Source organism: Plectropomus leopardus, chromosome 12, assembly GCF_026936395.1.
Source record: "Plectropomus leopardus strain MGB_pleo_1.0 chromosome 12, ASM2693639v1, whole genome shotgun sequence".
NCBI lineage: Eukaryota > Metazoa > Chordata > Actinopteri > Perciformes > Serranidae > Plectropomus > Plectropomus leopardus.
The window spans coordinates 12,665,664-12,687,850 of record NC_142187.1 but is presented as its reverse complement, the minus strand read 5'-3'; the positions used below and the strand labels follow the sequence as shown (position 1 = coordinate 12,687,850).

The following is a 22,187-nucleotide window of genomic DNA, read 5'->3' as shown; positions in this document are numbered from 1 at the left end:
GCCATTCAACTCCACAGTTTCACAACCCCCAAAACTTTCCATTTCTAGAAAGGCTCTGTGCCTCAACTACCGGACATGTGCACAGATAAAGTACCTGCCTGTAGTTCTGCTTTACTAACCAGTTACTGCGATTTTCATTTGATTCGATTTTCATTTGTAGACACTTAAAATAGTTAAAACAAGTTTCTACAATTCAGGATTCCCATTTAAGGACTACTGTAGTTACTGTGGCCTTAGATCAAGTCAAAGACTAAATCTCAAAATAACTTAAACATGACACTGGTATTACACATATTTTAATCATATGTATATATGTAACTGTATATCTTCCATGTAAATATGATTTTGTTTTCCTTTTTATTTCTTCCTTTAGCAAAAAAAATGTACACTTGATTCTATTTTCTCCCCTGTCTTATTGTTTTATTCCCTGAAACAATATTTAAAAAGTTTATACATTTCCTGTGTGTGCAGCATGGCATGCTACAACTGCATTTCATCGTGCGGTTCTGTTTTGCGTATAGGCCTGCAGCTAACAATTCCATTGTCAATTATTCTGTTGATTATTAGAAATCGAGATGAGTTGTTTGGTCTATAATAATGTCGATCAGATTTTCAGATTGTTGCAACGGAGTAAAGAAACCAGAAAATATTCACATTAAAGAGGCTAGAATAAGAGAATTCTGACTATTTTTCTTTAAAAAAAAAAAATCAAACCAATTAATAGATTATTAAAATTAGTTGGCAATCAATATAGTAGCCAACAACTTATCAATTAATTAATTAATCATTGCAGCTTTATTTAAATAGTGACAATGACGCTAAATCTAGAACTTGAAACTGCATTTACTTATTTAATTTTTTTATTTTTTGACTTTTCCTCCACACTAAACAAACAAACATGATTCACACACAAAAACAATGCAAAAACAGAGTGGATAGATCTGAAACGCCAGCCTTTGCAGTTTAGTGTGGATGAGAAAGCTTTAACTTTTCCAAAACAATGATGCACAGTATGCTTGCTTAGACCATTAAGACTGTGTAACAAAGTTAGGAAACCAACTTCCCTCCAGCAGAAAAAAAAACTTGAAGCTGACTCAACTTCTACCACAACACGGTGCCATGTAATCCAGGAAAGTTGCTCAATCAAATGCATGCAGGCACATATTGCTTGTAAATGGCACCGTTAACATGAAAGCTGCAGTTTTGTTTACTTTGTGATTGTTGGGATATAAAAAATAATTGTCGCAATAACTTTCCAGAGTTGTAATATCCTGTCTCAAGATTCAAAGATGTATTTGTCATTGACTCACTGACTTCACTATGTGCAGTGAAATGCTGAGGTTAAGGGAATGGTCTAAAAGGCAATAGCAATACTCAGAATAAGCAATTAAAGCAATTTCAAAGATAACAGTTCAAATGTAAAGATATAGTATTAAAAAAAGGATTAAAAAGTTGAAGCACTTATTTACGCTCATATCTAATCAAAGTATTCTAATACAACAGTTTGTATGACATCTTTTGGAAAGGTGCCCCACGAAAGACATTACATACTTAATATTAAGTCACTATGGTTAGGTTTAGGAAAAAAACACGGTTGGGTTTCTTCAGGTTAGGAAAGTATAGTTACAAAGGTTAGGTTTCGGAAAGTAAAGTTACAAAGGTTAGGTTTGGAAGAAGAAACACTGTGACAGCTCTAACGACCTGGGAAAATACTCATAATAATAATAATAATGATGATAATGATGATGATGATGATTATTATTTTTATTATTATTATTATTATTATTAGTAGTAGTAGTAGTAGTAGTAGTAGTAGAATCACCATCATTATCATAAATTATATGTTTTGAAGAAAAAGTATATTAATTCTCTCTCACTCTTTCTAATTTTTCACCTTTTACACATTTCTTGCCAAAAAGCTGATTGCTTTTGCTCCTATGTTTTGGAAAGAAATCGAACCAATTTGTTCATTTTTCAGAGATTTAAATGCTTTTGAAAGGCCTCTGAATACAGCTCTAGAAAACAGTTGTTAGTCCAGGTTTCAAAGGGTTAGAATAACTCAAAGCTCACTTGGTTTAAAGCAGTGGCAAGCACCAGTCTCCTGGGGGGAAGTCCTGTGTTGTTTGACCCCTCTACCACCCCAGCCCTCCTTCTTATGTGGACTTGTGGTCTTCGTGATACTTCCATCTTTACTCACATCATGCACTGATGATGTGACTGCAGTCTTTCCGAAATTACTGTCTCATGATTACGTGATTTATATACGAAAAGTATGCACACTGCATGAGAAAACTGCATATGCCTTCCTGGAGTGTGTTTCATCTCCTTCTGTATAACACATTGGCACTGTAGACTGCAAAGCAATAATTCACATCCCTGAGCCACCACAGCGCCTCAAAACAAACTGAACGCTCAGAATATGAAAAAAACTCTCATTGGATTCATTTTTTACGACTGGTATTTAAGGGAAATGTATACACTCCTTAATTTTGTTATAAAGCCCAATAATAGTGTCACAGGGATTTGGTATGGGTATGAGTTATCAGATTCTAGGCCCCAAAAAGTCTTGCATTCGCCCTGCTGGTATAGCACTTTTGCCTCTTCTGACCAGACTGCAACATGTTAAGCTCAGGATCCAAGGCCTGCCCACACAACCCCAAGAGGATGACAGGGAGAGCGAAGCCCCAGTTACACTCCAGTACAACATCCATAATGATTGTGAGAATCAGAGGAGGACAAGGAAGGAGGACAGAGGGGAGGAGGAGGAGGAGGGAGGGAGGACTAAGGAGCTGGACTGAGGCGGAGAGAGCCAGAGAGAGTGTTTATTTAAGTTTTTCGTCTCCTGACTCAGACAGAGAGCAGACTACAGAGGATAATGAGAAACAGATCTTTGGTAGAAAGGAAGAGGGGAGGGAGGGGAGACTGGAGAAAAGGAGGGACGAGGAGGAGTTGGTGGGGAGAGGAGAGGAAGGAGGAGTGGGGTAAAGTGAAAAAAAAGAAGAAAGGGGGAGGAGAGGGAAGAGTGACAGCCAAAAAAGGGGGGCTGTCGTGTTCATCGCCACAGGAAATAGGCCCTCTTATGTTCACTAACTGACAGTTAACATCACAGCCCTGGTGGCCGTGCAGCCGGCCTACAATGGCAGGTTTTGGAGACAGCGAGCTGCTTGCCATGAGTCTTGCTCATGAGTGGAATAGTAAGCACATTGTTTTGGGGTTTAAAAGTGAGAAAATGTTATTGATGCTGAGGATGATGTGATAATTCTAGAGGGGAAAAAAGGCAAGAAAATAATGTGTGGATGATGTTAACCAAAATTAAGCTGGAAAGGCAAGCCATATTTAGGGGGTTGAGATATGTTTAAGTGAATGTGGAGTGAGTTTGACTAAAAGAGAAACCTCCAGAGTGAGTGGGGAGGAGGGGGGAGAGGAGGGAGGTTGGGCAGGGGGATTCATGACTGACAGGCACAAGGTCCTATGGGGAATGAGTAACGGACCAACTGGAGCTGGGAAACCCACCCAAAGGCAATTAAGGGTAAAGGACGACAAAAATATTTGATAAACTTTTTTTTCTCCTCTCTGCGTCTTGTACGGGGAGGAAGAAGCTACAAGGATGGCGATGGAGCTAGAATGAAAGACCCCGGCTGAATGTGGGAAATATGTTTCGGAAAAGATTGTGAGATATCCAGAGCGAAGATTTGGACCGCAAGGCATCCAGGCTGAAAAAGTTGCCGAGCAAGAAGCATCGTGTGGCTCGGAAAAGTTGCTGAAGTTACATCAAAATCTTCCCAGAGGAGGGATATTTGCGCAATGGCACGCACATAGGAGAAAGACAAAAACTTTTGGGGTATATCTTTGGGGAAAGTGTGTTTCTCGAGGCGCACCAAGGACGTTTAAAGTCGCCGCTGTATCCGACGCAGGGAGATAAGATTGTATCTCTCGATCTGTATCCTGTCCGTGCTGCCGGAGGGCGATGGGGGCCGCGCCGGGCTCCGGCTGGGAGGAGGGCGAGTTTGAGTTCAAGTTGGTGTTTGAGGAGGACCCGCCGCCGCGGCAGAGCCAGGGGCCATCCCCGGTGCGCACAGCCGAGCCGGAGAGCTCCGTTCCCGGGGAGGAGAGTGAGTGCGCCCTACTGCACCTGGAGTCCTCCAGCAGCAGCAGCATGGGTTAGAGTCATTTCTTGGATAGTTTGAATGCGTTGAAGTGAAGGAGCACAGTAGATCGAGGAAGTCTGAGCGGTCTGACAGTGTGACTTATAATGCATGGGAACGTGCGTGTGTGTGTGTGTGTGTGTGTGTGTGTGTGTGTGTGTGTGTGTGTGTGTGTGTGTGTGTGTGCGTGCGTGCGTGCGTGCGTGTGTGTGTGTTTGCGTGCGTGCGTGCGTGTGTGTGTGTGTGTGTGTTTACAGCTGCATGTTGCATATGTTCCAATGAGGGCCTTCATCTGTATGCGTTAACATGTGAAGTGTCTGTGTGTGTGTGTGTGTGTGTGTGTGTGTGTGTGTGTGTGTGTGTGTGTGTGTGTTTGAACTTGCATGTGATGTGTGTGCGTGCCTTTATCTGTAAGCATGTGAGCATTCGTATATTTGTTTTTGCGTGTTTTGTGTGCATATCTGACTGTACGCCTGTTAGTGAGTGCAGTTGCGTGCGTGTATTTGTGTGTTTGCGCATGTGTGCGTGCAGCCCCAGACTCAATGTGTTTCCAATCAGCTGTGCGTGTGAGTAGAGTTAACAGCTGCCATCTGGGGAGGAACCTCAACCTCTGTGTACTGAACAGGCACCACATACACACCTCCCTCCCTCTTTCACTCAACCTCCATCTCCCCCCATTTTTTACTCCACACACACAAACACACAAACACACACACCTCCTATCCTCACATCCACTCTCATTTGTTTCCCGCCCACACTGGCATACAGTTGTATTACCACACCCAAGGCATGGAAGTGAACTGCAGGACAAACAGAGCAATTCTTCACTCAAGGTGATAAGTTTTTACTTTTCAGAATGTTACAGGAGAGTTTTGTCAACTTTGGTGGCACCCATGGTGTTCAGATTTATGTCCTGAACTCTCCATATCTTTGATAAAGCATGCAAACCTGTCGAGCACAACTTTTTTTGGCTTGTGACAGAACAATGTTGACTTGCCGTTCCATGTCATAGGTTTGACATGTCTACCAGTTGTGACCAGGTCAAGTAAACATTTCTACTTAAACTAACACTCTTATTTATTTCAGTAACTTTTAGATTTTTGGAGAGGTAAAATGTAGAGCTGTACTGATTCCAATTTTTCTTGAAATATGTAATATCTCCATCTGAGGGTACAGAACACCAATCAAGTGCTTTATTGTCTCCAAATTTATAATCTGTATATCGCTGCGTAGAGCTCATTGGAGTCAGTTTTATATGAGGTAACATGAGGCCAAATACTGTTGTGGTCCTAAGAAGTTGGCAGTTTGCCGTGACTTAATGAATGTAATCTATAACAGAGCCACTGATTTTTATAATGACGATGGAAAAACTGCAGTAAATGTGGATAAGTCATGTCATGTCCGCAAACCAAAGACTGTCCATGGCTAAAATTATTCAGTAATTCACAAGTAAAAAAACATCTATGTTAGGTCTGAAAAAGAAAAACAGTTTTCAAGCAGTAATATGTCTGTTCTGCTCTCTTATCATCTCAGCACTCAGATTTATCCTGTGACACCTTATAGGGGTCATGCTCCCCAGGTTGGGAAGCCTCACTCCTTTTGAAAGGTTCATCTCAGGTTGCAAAATGAAATATGACCGAATAACAGTTTACCCTGAAATCAAAATTACATAATTTTGTAACTTGGCTTGTGGAGCTCAAAGCACCAAATAAATACATTTGAAAAAGTCAACAGTAATGTCTCTTTCCAGAAATCATGATCCGGTCACTCAAGATAATCTACAGATCTTGTTGTGAGCAGTTTCATGGAGGAACTATTTTCTTTCTATCAAACTGTACCTGCCAACCAGGGTTGGAAATTAGCACCAGCCACCAGCCAAACGCTGGTAAAATATGCAAGTGGCTGCTAGATTTGCTTCACTCACAAGCCGAAAAAACAATGGTAATCTATTGAGCAGCTGGTAGATTTTTGAGTGAACCAGCCACATACAGTAGGCAGGTGTACAAAAAAGTTAATTTCCATCCCTGCCTCCAACTGTATAATTGCACTGAAAGAAGCGTGTATCTACTCATGGATGAGAGGCTAGTGCTTGTGAAAGCACGAGATGTAAACGTTAATGGCGTTCTCCTCAGCTGAGCTGTAATATTAGCTAGCTCAGTGGTGCTAAGTCAGCAAGCAGTAGATGCACACTTCCCTCTGCATGGTGATACAGATGCATGTATTGTTCAGTTGATAGAAAATAATTCCTACATGGAACTGTTCACAAAGTGGTCTGTGGATTATTTTAAGAAAGCAGGTCGTGATTTCTGGAAAGAGACAATGCTGTTGATTTTTTCAAATATATGCCTATTAATACATATTTTGCACTTGGAGCCCCACAAGTCAAGTGCCATTTAGTTCCATTATATTGGAGAGAAGGCAGACATCTCTACAGCTGACAACTCAACAACTCACACCAAAACAATCTAGACTCATTTAGAGCACTACAGGTGAGAAGAAAAATCCGTTTGTTTTTTTTCCCGTTACAGGGGTTCTTTTTGGGGAGTTTTTCCTTGGGTGATGTGAGGGTCTAAGGGCAGAGGGATGTCGTACACTGTAAAGCCCTCTGAGGCAAACCATGTTTTGTGATAATGGGCTATATAAATAAAACTGACTTGACTTGACTGTCCCTTTAAGATAAGGCATCCCAAAAGACAGTGGCAAACTGATGGTGTACAACAACAGTCAGGTAAACTTTGGTAAGGTTAAACTCTTCTGCTGGTCTGCACACAAATACATTATTGTTTGCTGAAAAGTTAAAAGAATCCAGAGGAGGTGAAATTATCAATTATTTTACGAGAAAAAAACAGCTTGAGGGAGGTCTGAAAAACTACAGTAAATATTTCTGTTCAGTGTAGCAAAAATATATGTATTTTACTTCGATCTCCTTTTTATCATCCTGTGACCCCTTGTGGGGTTCCTACTGACTTTTTGCAAGGTTCAACTCAGGACACAGAACAAAATATTACAGTACATTAGATCTGTTAGATCTTTATTGTCTTAGGTACATTTTCGTGCCTCATAAACTTCTCTGCTGGTCTGCACACAAACATCTGAATCATTGTTTCATGTGAAAAGAGAAGTTGCCTCAGCACTGCAGCTTTAACCACTTGGAAATATTTCTGTTGCCAGGAAACATTTGAAGAGATTTTTCACCCCGAGTCTTAATTTGTTGGCAGTTGCTGTTTTGTGTCGGCGTTGCCCAAAAATTGCCCGTAGGGCCCGCCGCCACTGCAGCACAACAATGATCAGTTGGAGCCTCGTTCATTACAGAGTAACTACTGTTTGGCTCCGTGTGGAGGCCGACCACACCACGCTGGGGAAATGTTGTGGTGAGGACTGTGGTCTTCAGAGGTCGTGTCCTCATTTGGATGATTAGTTGGCAAAAAGAACGAAATGTTTTGTTCTCTGAAATTTTTAAAGGGAGATGCAGAAAAGCCGAGATTCGCATCAGAGTTGGTTTTGCGACTTTCTGCCATGTAAGATTTGGATCAGGGCGCCAAATGTTTGGTTACAATTCCCACTTCACCCTTTAATGCACTATTTATGACTATAATACATGGTAAACATGGATTGAAATAGTTCTTCACACTCAAGTAGAGTTTATAAAGGTGTTAAGTAAATTGTTTCCATATGTCTGTGTGAGATTATGGAACATAAAACCAAATCTGCTTTGTCATGTAGTTTTTTTCCTGACACAAGCCTATATTTTTGTTAATCTGATGTACAGAATACTGTATCTTCATTTTTGACATGTCTGGTTAGAGTTCTAGAAAGGTATCATTTACTATTGCAAAATCATTCACTACAATGTTCTGTGTTGCCTTGCTGTAGAATAAAAGTGTTTTTGGCTATTTAAGGTGAAATAAATAACAATATTAAGACTAACACTTTAAGGGTAACTTTACTACCTTTTCACCTGGACCCAATCTCCCATGTTTTTGTGCTTAAATGACTAATGGGATCAGCAGTTTTTGAAAATGGTCCAGTATTGAAATACTGCTGCAGCCTGCAGCTGCAAAACTGGCTGCAATGTAATTATCAGGCAATCACACACCGTTAATGTATATCCACAAAAAGTGCTTGTTTTGCCACTGACAGGCTCAGATAATTACGTAGTGTCTGACAACATAATGGAAAGGAACCATACAGAGATAGACTCTTCTATTATATAGTATGATCCTTTTAGTTTAACCAGAAACAGACCCAAAATCGCTGTTGCTAAATCTGCCAGACTCCATAGAAAAACAACAACCAAAAAACCCAACAGTGATATTAACATAATTAGACACAAGTTATTCAAAGAGGACAGGAATAAAATAAAATTCACAAAAGCCATCTTTTTTCGTCTTTCCACTGTTCCAACAATGACCAAAGTTGGTTCGGTTTACATAAATCTTTAATTCACACAGTTAGATGTAAATATATGCTGGCTCTATACACTCTAAAAAAACGGTTTATTTAAGTCTGGTGGGTTTAGCATTAGCAATTTTGGGGTTGTTCCTGGTAAACAAAAATGATCATATTCTATAACAGAAAAGTCTATCTCTGTAGGGATCCTTTCCGTAATGTTTTCAGACACCTATATAATAATCTGAGCCTGTCGGTAGCAAAAACAAGCACTTTCAGTGTAAATTGTTGGTGCATAATTGACCCAAGTGGTTACATTGCAGCCTATTTGCCGCTGCCTGCAGCAGTGTTCTTACTCAATACTGGACCAATTTCAAAAATAATTTTTCGTATTAGTTACTTAGACTCAAAAGATGGTAAAACAGGGCCCACATTGGAAAATACTGAAGCTAACCTTTAAAGAATAACAAAATAAACACAGTTTAGATAACTGTGATAAATGTGTTTCATTTAAAAGAGTAGTTCATCAGCCTTGCATATAACCACCCCATGTGTCATTTTTACACTTTGGTTTTTGTACAGATCAAACAAATAAGATTTAATGTGTTATAGTTAGTTAGTAACTTTAAAAGTGTTGCTAGGTGCATTTTGTTACTTTTGGACAGAACCAGGCTCACTGTTTCCTCCACTTTCAAGTCTTTATGCTAAGCTACGCTATCCGTCTAGCGGCTGCAGCTTTATTTTTTCCATACAGATCTGAAAGTAGTATCAATTTCATCTCTCGGCAAGAAAGTGAACCATCATATTTCCCAAACGGTCAAACAGTTCCTCTGTGTTAGAAGTGACAAAACACTGCACTTGTTTCAAAGACATTTAACTGCACTTCCTGAGGAAAAGTCCCAGTTGCATGCATTTTCCATATGGCATCAATTACAGATCAGTAAATTAAGGAAAATTGATGTGTAATGAACGATGTAGGCATGCTGATGATAAAAAAATGAATCTCTGCATACCGCAAAATGTGTTTACAGTGTTTTGATTGACATGTAATGAGTATTTCTCGTGCCTGATTCAAAAGAACAGCATGCTCTGAGAGCTTACTGTCATTTTGAGGTTGTGAAAAAAGATTAATGGGAGGTCACATGACCCCCAAAACCCACAACATATGATATAAAAAGAAAGTGTGTTTGAACCAAAGAGAAAAGAGTTGTTTTTTACTAGAAAGCAGCCAGAAGATAAATTGTTGCCATGTGGCAGTGAAGGTGTGTGTTAGGAAAATGAACACAGCGTAAACTCTTTATAAGCAGCATTTCATAATCAGCATTTTCTAGCAAGTAAGACCAACTTTTGTCCACAGTTTTGATACTTTTGCCAACAAAGGCATACGAGCTCACTCTGTGCTCTGAACCTGTGAATTTGCCACCTGGTTTTGCTTGAATTACTTTTTGCTGCCAGTATTTGTCATGCCTTCACACATTTAGTTTAATTATTCTTTCTATCAGTTACAGATAACCACCACTCAATTAGCATCCCAAGCCCGCCACCCTCGGCCAATCAGCGAGCTGGGATGCATTCCCCACCTCCACGGAGGGCCCCCACCAGAGAATTCAGTGGGACCTATGAGAGTTTGCCGGCACGCTCTGTACAGGTGAGATGACCTGTTTATAGGTCCTGTTCACTCATAATCTAAGTGTTGCACCTGAAAACTTAAATGGATACTTTCCAATTTTCAACCAGCTTTGTATCATAACGATGTGCAAAGTATGTGTAAATGAACTGTGGTAAACTTCCCTCCATCTTACCAGTGCCGAGATCTCCATACATACTGCATTTTTGTATACCACAGACAGAAAGTGTTTGGAAGAGAGAGAGAGAGACCCCCCTTTGTCTCTCTCAAACATAAACCAGAAAAAGGCAGCAAACACTTACATTTGAGAATCTTGAATAAGCAAATATTTGGCATTTCTTGTGTTATCGACTGAGTGTCAAAACAATTTTAAAGGTGTCTCTCGTTGGCCCTCCTCCTCCCTTCAGGTTTCAGAGTCTCGTGTTGTTGAGTGTCCAAGCATCCAGATCACCACCATCTCCCCTGAGGATGACGTAGCACCCTCCATTTCTAGTTACTGGGACATGGGTGGCGGTGGCGGGTGGGACCGAGAGCGCCTCTACCTCCCCCTGCTGGACCCCTTTACTTACCGTGACAGATGCCCGGGCTCCCTCAGCCACAGCCCCAGTCCTGGCTCTAGCCCCTCCTCCCGAGGCTGGCTCAGCCCCGCCTCCAGCTGCGACTCCCTGCTGGTGGAGGAGGAGGAGCTGAACGAGGCTACAATCAATTTTGGGCTCTCGCCATCCTCAAGGCCAACGTCCCCTGGGGGTAAAAAGCGTAGAAATTCTCCCCTGATCTCCCCTTGTACTTCAAGGAGGGGTAGTTACTCAGAGGAACTGCAGGGATGTAACCTTGAGGGTGGAGACTCCACCAATCAGTCTCAAGCTCCGCCCAGCAGCTGTGAGCTCAGCATCCCACAGAAAACCAGGAAGACGTCGTTGGAACAGGTGAAGACGTTAGCATGGTTTCATGGTGTTTCTTTAAAGCTTGTTGTCTGGCACTAAAGTGGTAAACCATGTGTTCTAGTTGTCTCCCAGGGAGGTGGATCAGGAGCAGGCTCCAGGCCACAGCTCCCCCTGCCCGCTGCCAGAGACCCAGCACACAAGGAGAGAGCCCCCTTCGCTGGGCATGGACTACCTCTCTGTGCCCCCCGCTCTAGCCTGGGGCCGCACCCGAGCCAGTGCCCACAGCCCTCTGTTCAGGCAAGCATACACACCACCTACGTACATGATAATATCCATCAAAAGTTGCAGTTTGAAGTTCAGTACTGATGATATGTTAACAGGATACCCTAATAACAAATACAAATACAAAGAGAAACAAACACTGAATTTTGAAAAAAGTGACTACCAGTGTGTCTTTTTAGAAATAGTCTCTCCATTACTATTAAAAGAAGAAATGCTTTTAATGAATTTTTAAATGTGATTTTTCACCACAACAACAGCTGCTGTGGCTGGTCACAGAGAGCTTGCTCACACCAGCATTTGGAACATTTCATCAATAATAGGGGAACAGCACTTTGTTTAAAAATTCCAGTATATTCTTTCCATGGTCAAGGAGGCCAAGAGAAGTCTCATCAATATTTGTGAACATGAGCTACTCTTTCCCAGAGCCAGAAACCAGAGAGGAAAGTGTCCAACTTGAGATGTCCTCAAGTACAAGTCTGGAGCTGCTCCATGGACAATGAATGGGTTATTTGGGTATAGGCACATCCTGAATGGCCAGCTACGTTTATTCTTTTTGTTAAAGCGAATGCGTGCAGTGTATTTCCTAAAGAGTCCTGTAGAGGGTGGAGCCTGTGTGAAATAGAACAGAAAACGTACCTTTATAATCAATCGTTCCCCTGGCTGCTCTCTGCAGACGGGTTTCCATTTACTCTCAAATTGCGTAAATTGAAATTGTGAATATAAAATACGCCTAATGGAAACACGTCAATTTTGAAAAAACACCAATTTATTTCAATTTTGAAAAAACACCAATTTATTTCAATTTTGAAAAAACACCAATTTATTTCAATTTTGAAAAAACACCAGTTTATTGCAAAAAAGTTTTTGCAAAACTGCAATGGAAACCCTTTTTCTGCTTTTATAAGTCACATGATGCTATGGCTATGCGCTTGTTGGTAGGAAGTGGCTCCTTCGAGCATGATGCCTCAGGCGCTGCAAGAGGTCTTATTGCATTGCATATGTCATGTCATAAATTGGGCAGTTATTCTGGAATTTTTGAATCCACAGTTCCTCTGTGAAATCACTTCCCAGAAATCTATCACCTCCCAGAAATACCTCATATGTGGCCACTCCCATGTATAAGGGGCTTGCCTTTCCATTATCGTCACCTTCGATGGGAAATAATGACGGGTAGTGTGGTGACTGCAATAGAAATAAACCTGCTAATGTCTTGAACATCCATTGCCACGCTTCTTGGAATGTTATCACCAGAGGAGAAGTCGTATAACATCACTTAATAGAAACGCAGCATTTCTAAATTGTGTTTTATCAAGATTTCAAAAATACTGCTTAATTTTTTCGCAAATCTGTAATTGAAACTCTTGATTGCCATCTAGAGCAATGATTCCCAACCGATGGGTCATGGTCCAAAAGTGGGTTACAGGTCCATTCTGAATCAACCACATGTGACTTGCAAACCTATCAAATTTGTAAAAAACGCACTTTATTTTGAAGTACACTGAATTTCCAGCACAGAGCTTTTATTTTGAATTCCTGTTGTAATATGAGTGAATCACAGACATGTACATCACAGAGACAGCAAACTAGCTCGATGACATGGCTAAACACACGTATGACATTGAATATATTAAATTGAGTGGAGCTTGAACTAATGACAAGGGAAAAATGTGGACCCCTTGGGTGGACCAGCTGGGAACCACTGATCTAGAGCATCTTTTGCAATTCATTGTCTACTGACAGACTTTATACTCTATGACATCTCAAGTTTGAGTTTCATCACTTTAGTTTTTTGATTTGGAGTAGAATTCTTCCTTTTTACTAATATTTTGGGCCGTCTCAGACTATAATATGTAGAAATTTTAAAATGGGCATACGTCCCCTTTTAATTAATTTTACTGGGGCTCTAGTAATCAGTGAGTGCATGCACGGAGTCTGAGTAAATTTGTGCAGTACATAGTGTGAACTCTGCAAATCTGCATCATATGTGCACTCACTTGGCTCTAAGAATATAATTCAGGGTTTAACAACATCTGCTTAGTGTTGTATGAGAATGCAACAGTAAATTTGCTTGCAGCATGTCACTGTGGTTTTATGTTTTCCAGCAAAAAAGAAAGAAAGAAAGAAAGAAAAAAAAGATTAACTTGATTTAAATAATCCACTCATGATTTATCTTTAATGAAAAGTTAAGATGAAAAAAAAGTCTTTTGATCAAAATAAAAATATGGAAATATATGCCTTGATACCCTATGAACTGTCATATATAAACATTCAGTACATCAGTTTTATCCACATTACTGAGCATTTGCTCGTCTCTGCAAGTCCGTTTTGCGTTTATCATGTTTGTGTGTGTAAATTATATGTAAATCTCATTATTTGGTCTGCAAAGTATTTATTCATTGGCATCTCAGCATTGTTTTAAATATCTACTGCAACTAAAAGTGTTTAATGTTTTACTGATATAATCCATGTGTAGGTCAAATGCTCTGCCGCCACTCGACTGGCCGCTGCCATCCCAGTTTGACCAGTATGAGCTGCGAATTGAGGTGCAGCCTCGACCACACCACAGAGCCCACTATGAGACAGAGGGGAGCAGAGGAGCTGTCAAGGCCACACCAACAGGACATCCTATTGTCAAGGTGAAACCCAAAACTGCAGGTTGAGGCAGCTGCTTTAAGTGACACAGATTCCTTAGCTTTTCTCAAAACCACATCTTGCTTAGGAATGCTGCAAACTTATATACTCATAATTTATTTGCTTTTATAATGAGGTAGTTTTAACAACTGCAACTGTCCTTTTGTAGAATGTAATTTCTTGTGAAGCTAAAGTAGAAATTTAGTTTGAATGTTGTGTTTGCGTAGCGCTGGAGCAAAGTCTCAGGACACGTGTTGTGGCTCACCGCTGTCGGCCTCATCACAGTTTGATCTCGTCCTTCACACTGTGTCTCTCTACAGCTGTGCGGCTACACAGAGAGGAAGCCGCTCTCCCTTCAGGTTTTCGTCGGAACAGCAGACGACCGATCGATCAGGCCACATCCTTTCTATCAGATACACAGGTACTGAACTGCATCTCTGTTTAAAATCAAGTTTATTACCACACTCCCTCTAGTCTACATTAATATTCAAGGGACTGTGTGTATTCGTCATCTGACCACTGTGGCTTTAACCATTGCATAAGTGACCACCAGCTGCTTCTAGTGTTGCTCCAGGAAATTTCTTGCACCACTTGTTCTCAATGTAACATGTTATTGACGAAAATATCAGTGTAGTGAAGATGTAAAATCTTTAAAGGCCAAGACATGTTACTACTTTGAGGCCTAGCGTTGGCTGTTATTTTGCTCAGGGTTTCAGCATCTACGTATGAGATTTTTTGGGGGACATTAACAGCATATGATTTGTCTGTATTCCAATGTATTTATGCAATTTTCTACTACATTATTATTTGTTCGTTTCATAAATTCATATATGCATAAACCGAAAACCGTTTCATTCAATTATGCTCACTATGAAGTCCTTTGGTAGCCAAATGGCTACAGTGCATGCCCATAAGCCCAACTTAATACACATTCTGGCTTCTACAGATCTAGAAAGTAAAAATTAAAAAAAAAAAAGAAAGAAAAAAATGCTCCTATAATGTCGGAGCCCAATGGCTTGTTTTATTTGACCTAAAATCCAAAATCCTAAGATATTCGAATTTACAATTCAATAAAACAGGCAAAACTATTATGTGCTGTAGCCTGCACATTTTAGAAAATCTTGCTTGATAAATTTCTAGCACAGTCAATCTTAATCCGCACAAATTTGGACAGAGCCTCAGTCTATCATGGGACTTTGATTCTGTAAACAACTTTAAATGTAAGGCTGTTAAACTCAGCTGCTTGTGCTTTCTCAGGGTGACAGGGAAGATGGTGGGTACTGCCAGTCATGAAAGCGTCCAGGCGGGGACCAAACTACTGGACATCCCCCTCAACCCTGAGAACAACATGACTGCACTGTGAGTATTAACGAGACTTTTCCTCTTAAAGCCCACTTTTTAGTGCATGTTTTTCAGCCGTGTACTCCAGTTTATACAGTGCAGAAGTCATTTTGTGTATTCTTGAGTGCCAGGATAATCATTTAGATTTCTTTTACTGGACCGGTGTTAGGTGGATAAATTTACAAACGTTTGTGTCATAGCATCGACTGTGCAGGGATTCTGAAGCTGAGGAACTCTGACATCGAGCTGAGGAAAGGAGAAACAGACGTCGGAAGGAAGAACACTCGCGTCCGTTTGGTGTTTCGTACCCACCTCCCTCTAGCGCCCCCTGTAGCTCCGCCTGGTCGAGTCCTGGCTCTGCAGGTAGCCTCCCTGGCCATCGAGTGCTGTAAGTAAATGGGCAGATGAACTAGAGAATACCCCTTTGCATAATACTTACCAAAAGCAGGTTGTGTGTAAGATTTGTGGTATAAATTGGGAGTATCAGTGGTTTAATTTGCCCGCCTCTCCCTGCCTCAGCCCAGCGTTCAGCTCAGGAGCTGCCCGTCATTGAGTCTGTCAGTCTGACTTCCTGCTCTGTGGAGGGAGGAGAGGAGCTTCTGCTGAGTGGCTCCAACTTCCTGCCAATCTCCAGAGTCCTTTTCATGGAGAGAGGGACAGGTAAAGGTCCATCAAGGAGACAAAATCGTTTCTTATGATGTTTTTCTGATCATTTGTCTCTAATACCTTGATCAGGATAATATAGAGCCAGTAAAGATTCTGAACTACTACTGTTACATTACATTACATGTTTTTGGCAATAACTCAAGAATTTATATAGATGCGACAAAATTTCACACACATAGGATAAGTGATGATGTTTTATATCGAAAAGGTAAGGTTTGCAAAAACACTTTTCATTGCCAAACATAGAAAAAGAAGGGGAAACATTTGTTGCTGATACCAAATTAGTGACACTAATCTTGCATGTCCACCCTGAAATTGTGCAGATTGTGTAGATCTTCTGTGTTGTGGGGTTGAATATGTGTGTAAGGCATTCATGTTTTAGAATTGGTATCATATTTGAAGCCATGTTAACTGTTATGGCTACATATGAGTGTGGACAGACATGGTTTTGAACAGTTATTGCAACTTGACTGGCATACAGACGATAATTCTAATGTTATACTCTATTTTATTTATTAGCTCAGCAACAGCTCAATACATTGTGTTCTGGCCTCTGTCTTTCCGTTAACACTTTGTAACAGCTGTCTGGCACTTACAGACTGCACAGTTGTGCAGCATTCAGTGGAAAATTATTGTAGGTCTGTGTGTGTGTGTGTGTGTGTGTGTGTGTGTGTGTGTGTTTGTGTGTGGGTATCTACATTACAATTAATTCTCCCTAATGTTTTTAAAATGTTAGATGGTAAACTGCAGTGGGAGGAGGAGGCTCATGTCGACCGTGACAACAGCAATGAGGTAATTTTACGTCTGGGATATAGGTTCTAAAAATCGGAATTTAAAAAGTCTCTGCAACAATCTGACCTAATTTTTTTCTACACCTCTTTTTTGCGACAGTGTTTGTTGTGTGTGAGGGTGCCGGCGTACAGTGACCTGTCCGTCAGTCGGCCAGTGTCAGTTAGTCTTTACGTCTCCAATGGGAAGAGGAAAAGGAGCAGCACTCACTGCTTCAAATATCTCCCCAGTGAGTGTCTAATCACACCGTATTCACCTCTGTCTATCTTCTGTCTGTTGGAGGTTATATTTATCATTATATATATATACACACACACACACACACACATATATATATATATATATATATATATATATATATATAAAGAAAGATGTGACACCCCTCCCACTGTCTTGGAGGCTGTCCTGACCAACCTCACCACACAGCTGGCCGACATGAGAGGGTCGTTACCTTGATTACGCTCACCTGGGCCTTGCAGGCTATAAAAGATGAGCAAGGTAGCAACTTGATCTCTTTTCCTCCAGCACACATCCACCCTGCATTCCTGGTTTTTGGTTTTGAGCCTTCAAAGCCTCCACAGCACACTTGGCACACATCCATTACTGACCTGATCTACACACTCCATTGTCCATTTAAGTTAATCTTAGTTTAATAAATTATACATTTTTTACACTACATTACATTAACTGAGCCAGTTTGTGACAAAGAGAATTAAGACTTTTGTACATGATTCTAAAAAAAAAAAGGCACAAATTGGTGTATGAAAATTCACAAGAATGCAGAAAATTAAGTGTTAAATGTTCAAATTTCTTTGGCGGAGGACCCCCAAACCTTCTGTTTCATATGCCTCATCCCAGCGATGAAACAAAATCCAAGCCCTTGCAAATACTTAAGTCTCCAGCTGTGGATTTCATTCCCATTTCTCGTGATTTGTTTCAATATGGAATCATAACGAGTCTATATAAATATTTATCATCCTTATGTTCATTAGGAGATTTTCTACTACAAATAGTTTTCACATACAACAGTCTTTAAAAAAACCAAAAAATTATAATCTTATAATATAAAAATTGAATCATACATTTACATGAATATAAAATTCTTAAAATAAATAATACATTTTAAATAAAAAGAACTGTGTTTCTAGCTTTCTTTGCAGCAGAATTAAACTAAAAAAGCTACAACATAAAACCTTTTTTTAAATGTTTATTTAGAAAACATTGAATAATAAACATAAAGATGTTATTACACATATTAGTTAAACTGTTTCTGTTCCTCCTCACAGTTATGTTCAAAGAGGAGGACCCGTTGCTGTCCCGGCCGTCTGTGCTGCCTCTGGATGGGGGGACTGTGTGTCCTGTTGGGGGTCAACCCAGGATGGACAGGGGCTTCCACACGAGAGGCGACCCCATGGCTGATGATCGAGGCCTGGGCTTCCACCTGCCCCCTTACCCCTCCACCTACTCCCCTCCCTGTCCCACTATGGGTTACCATGAGGAGTACTGCTCCAAACCCGACGCTGCAGTGGAGGAGCCCGGCGGGTCCAGGGCAGCCCTATCTGAGCGTCAACCCAGCTTTGAGAACCTGGAGCTGGGCTTCACTGAGCTCCTTCCCCCCCTGTACCCCCGCGGCCCGCAGCCTCCCTCCCCCTCTCCTTCCCCGTGGCTGGACTCACCGTACCTTTCCTCCTCACCTTCTCCCTCCCACTCCTCCTCTCTCAGCCCGTTTCCTGCCGGCAGTCCCATCTCGACCTCCCCTCTGCCTCCCATCCCCACCTCCCCCTACCCCCAGTACTCTGCTTATCCTCAGGAGGTGTGTCCCTCTCCTCCCTCCAACCCCAGCCAATATCAGGACATGTGCCCGGCACCCTACTCCCATTACGAGGGCTGGGACCCCCAGGGAAGGGTGCTGGGGATGGGACATGGGGGAGAGAGGGATGCCAAGATCCAGGAGTGCCCCCTAGAGTTTACCAGCTCTTCTATGCACCACATTACATTTGAAGAAGGTGAGTTGCTTTTGTCTTTATCTTATTGAGTGCAATAATCTGATGAAAAGATGAACTAATTGACTAGAACATAGACATTTTAAGGACAGAGGTGATAAAGAAATGTTTTTATGTACAGTATGGATGTTTGGATGAGTGGCAGAATGAATGTGTTGAATGATAAACTGACAGGTAGACAGCAATTGTCTAAATAAATGGTTAAATGCATTGCTTTAGAGTAGATAAGATAATGCCAAATTTCTGTCTGTGAAGACTCCATAGGCTTAGAAACTAGGATGTATAATTTAGTTTTTTAATGATATTGAATTATTATTTCCATTCATTGGTGCTTTAGATGATAGTTGGAAATGCTCTCCATACTTACCTCATACCTGTCCCGGTAGTCACACTGTATATCGTTTTAAACTAGAAGGGCACTTTTAGAGCGTAGACCTCCGGAGAATGTCCTATCTTGTAATGTTGATAAAAGTGAAAAAATACTTTATGTACTTGCCCCCCTTAGGATCTGTTCCAAAATTTAATGAGTAATTACAGCGTAATTCTATTTTTCCGTTCATATTATTTGCTTGCATTACCATTTAACTGCATACTATAAAACAACTTCACTTATAAAACACAAGCATTGTCAATGATGTTAAAGTCTGAACAAATAGAGAGTTGACAGATGTCAATTTTAATCCCATAATTTGGGATTAAATTCAGGGTCAGAGTGGAGCTGAATTGTTACAAGCATGAGCCAGCCATCATAGTTGGGAGTGAAGCCTTAGATGCAGATATCCACCTGGAAAATAACCCCTCTTAATGTCTGAATAAATTTAACCAATTCCCAGTAACAACCAGTGAAGACTTATGTCTTTATTTTGATTTCATGATTCTTGAAGTGATATTAATTATAAGTCGTTCTTCCCTTCAGTACAAAATGACAGAATGCTGCATTGTGTAGCCTAGGTAAAAACAGTGTTATTACAGCCAATAACAAATTTGATATTTGATTATGATATATGAACCTATGTTTTTTTTTCTTATTAAAGGGTCAGTTCATCCCAAAGTCAAAAATACATATTTTTCCTCTTACCTGTAGTGCTGTCTATGAATATAAATGTTTTTGGTGTGACTAAGAGTATTAGAGATATCAGCCGCAAAGATGTCTGTCTTCTCTCCAATATAATGGAACTAAATGGCACTCGGCATGTGGTGCTCAAGGCACAAAAAATAAATTTAAAAAGAAAAGAAAAGAAAAAATCTACCACCAAGTTTTGTGAAAACTGGGCCAGTAGTTTTTATGCAGTCCTGCTGACAAACAGACAAACACACAAACAAACTGAACTAACAACATAACTTCCTTGTGGTAACAATAGATACAAGTAAACAAATACATTTGATAAAGATCCCTTACATTTTTTTAAAAATAAGATGCACTGAGTGGGATCCTAAAAGTTGAAAATGTGTGTTCTCTGGTAAAGAACTCAAAACTACCTCAAACATATCTTTGGCATTTTTCTTGAAATATGTACACTGAGAAGGATATATTGGTGATAAAATAAATTAGCTGACGTTATCTTGCAGTTTTGGGGCATACACTAAAAAACTGAACAGCTGCTCCCATTTTGAATGTTCCCAATCTCCAACTGAATTTTGAACTGTTCAGCATTGAAGACTTCTGATGTAAGTCAGCCAACAATGTAAACATTTCTGCAAGAAACTTTGAAAAGCTGCATTACTGGGGTGATGTCTAGCTCACTGGGTAGAGTTTGCACCCAATATGCCTTTGGCTCCTGCAATGGCCTGGGTTCAAATCTGGCCTGTGGCCCTTTGCTGCATGTCATTTTCCCTTATCTGTCCCACCTTTCCTGTCTCAAAAGGTCTTTTAAAAAAAAAGAAAAACTGCACTGCTGAGCTACTGTGAAAATCATCTTAGACAAGTTATTGAGATGTTGCAACTACTGTGCTGAAGGTTATACATATAGTTTTACAAGTCGGTATAATTCTCGCAAAAAGCTAAACAAACTGTACCAATGACATTGATATAAGAGGTGGATAAAAGGATGATGAACAGGATTGTGATTTTCTCTCCTCCCTCCACAGTGTCGGAGTTCATCGGGGAGGACATCCAGTCTTACCAGTCAGGCTCACAGATGGACAACCAGCCAAATTGAGCTCAGAGCAGCTCATTTCCTCCTGTTTGATATTCATTTTAAATCCATTATGCACTTGGTATTAAGATGCATCGCTCCTGTTTCATGTGATATTGACAGGAGGATTTGATAACCAGGACACTGTTGTAATTATGACCACAGGTAACAGTTTTTATGTGGTTTTATAAAGGGAAAACATGTTTTCAATATAAATTATACAAACAAGTGCTTGGTTTTGGTGTGTCTTGTGTTTTTCTTTCAAAAAATGAACACTCACACAAGGTGAATAGATGGACCAAAGGAAAAAGGCTTAGGCACTATGGAAAACAAAATGGTTTAATAAGATATTATGTCATAATCTCTACAATCCCATGTAACTATATAAACATGTTTTGTAAGAGAGGCACTTATGTCTTTATTTTAAGATCGCATTAGCAGGAACTTAATCTATCCTACAGTAAAGACACATTTCACTGCTAGGATCCGGAATGTGATTGAAATGAAATTTTCTGAGTAATGGTGGCAGGATTTAGGATGCTCTATTATATAAATATATATAAAAAGGGATTTTTTCATTTGTGCATTTCTGCAATGCCTTCCTTTGGCATGGTAGTTTAAAGGAGGACTATGTAAGATTTAGTGGCATCTTCTGGTAAAGACTGCAGATTGCACCCAGATGAAACGTCTCCCATGTGCCAAGCATCAACTCCTGGTTAGAATGCCTTCAGTGTTTGTTGTTCAGGAGGTTTTTACCAGGAGCCAAATTATCTCTTCTACTCCAGAACAAACAAATCAGGTGATTAAAACTGAAAACACTGAATAAAGCAGTTTCACCCCACAAATCAGTGTTTCTCAAACATGGTTTAGCTTGTAAGAAATGTTAATGTTAATGTTTGCTCACCATTTGGTCTGATAAGTTAAGATCCAGACGTTAATGAGATTTTAACCAGGAGCTGAGTTATCCGCATAGGTCTCTTACTCTTCAAAACAACTGGACCAAGTCATTAAAACTAGTAAAAAGACTAAATAAAGCATTTTTATGTTACAAATCAGTGTTTCTCCGGTACTGTTTGGCATTTCGCAAACAGGCCACTCACCCAGCACCTGCTAATGTGTAATAACTTAAGATCAGGATTTTCAGGAAGTTTTTATTGGGAGCCAAATTATCTGCATTGTGCATTATTGTGCTGTGGAGAGAGAACGGTCTAACTAAAGCAGCTTCATGTTTAAAAATCTGCTTTCCCGTTCCACTGCTTGTTGCAGAGGGGCTGCTAACTACAGTAACGAACTTT

General features: G+C 40.4%; 1 protein-coding gene across 1 annotated transcript; it reads left to right on the top strand.

Annotated features, from left to right (window-relative positions):
* The first annotated feature begins 3,487 nt into the window (after positions 1-3,487).
* On the top strand, positions 3,488-21,128 carry nfatc4 (nuclear factor of activated T cells 4). Its single transcript, XM_042498482.2, has 13 exons — positions 3,488-4,160; positions 10,037-10,182; positions 10,569-11,087; positions 11,167-11,342; positions 13,801-13,963; positions 14,279-14,379; positions 15,216-15,317; positions 15,500-15,687; positions 15,819-15,959; positions 16,702-16,757; positions 16,857-16,983; positions 18,041-18,760; positions 20,846-21,128. The coding sequence occupies exons 1-13, from the start codon at positions 3,968-3,970 to the stop codon at positions 20,914-20,916; spliced, it is 2,703 nt and encodes a 900-aa protein (XP_042354416.2). The 5' UTR covers positions 3,488-3,967; the 3' UTR covers positions 20,917-21,128.
* The last annotated feature ends 1,059 nt before the right edge of the window (positions 21,129-22,187 follow it).

Excerpts from the sequence above, each read along its gene's own strand:
- nfatc4 (XM_042498482.2), top strand. The coding sequence starts at position 3,968 with ATGGGGGCCGCGCCGGGCTCCGGCTGGGAGGAGGGCGAGTTTGAGTTC. Across the intron at positions 10,183-10,568 it reads TGCCGGCACGCTCTGTACAG|GTTTCAGAGTCTCGTGTTGT; the intron begins GTGAGATGACCT and ends TCCTCCCTTCAG. Across the intron at positions 11,088-11,166 it reads GGAAGACGTCGTTGGAACAG|TTGTCTCCCAGGGAGGTGGA; the intron begins GTGAAGACGTTA and ends CATGTGTTCTAG.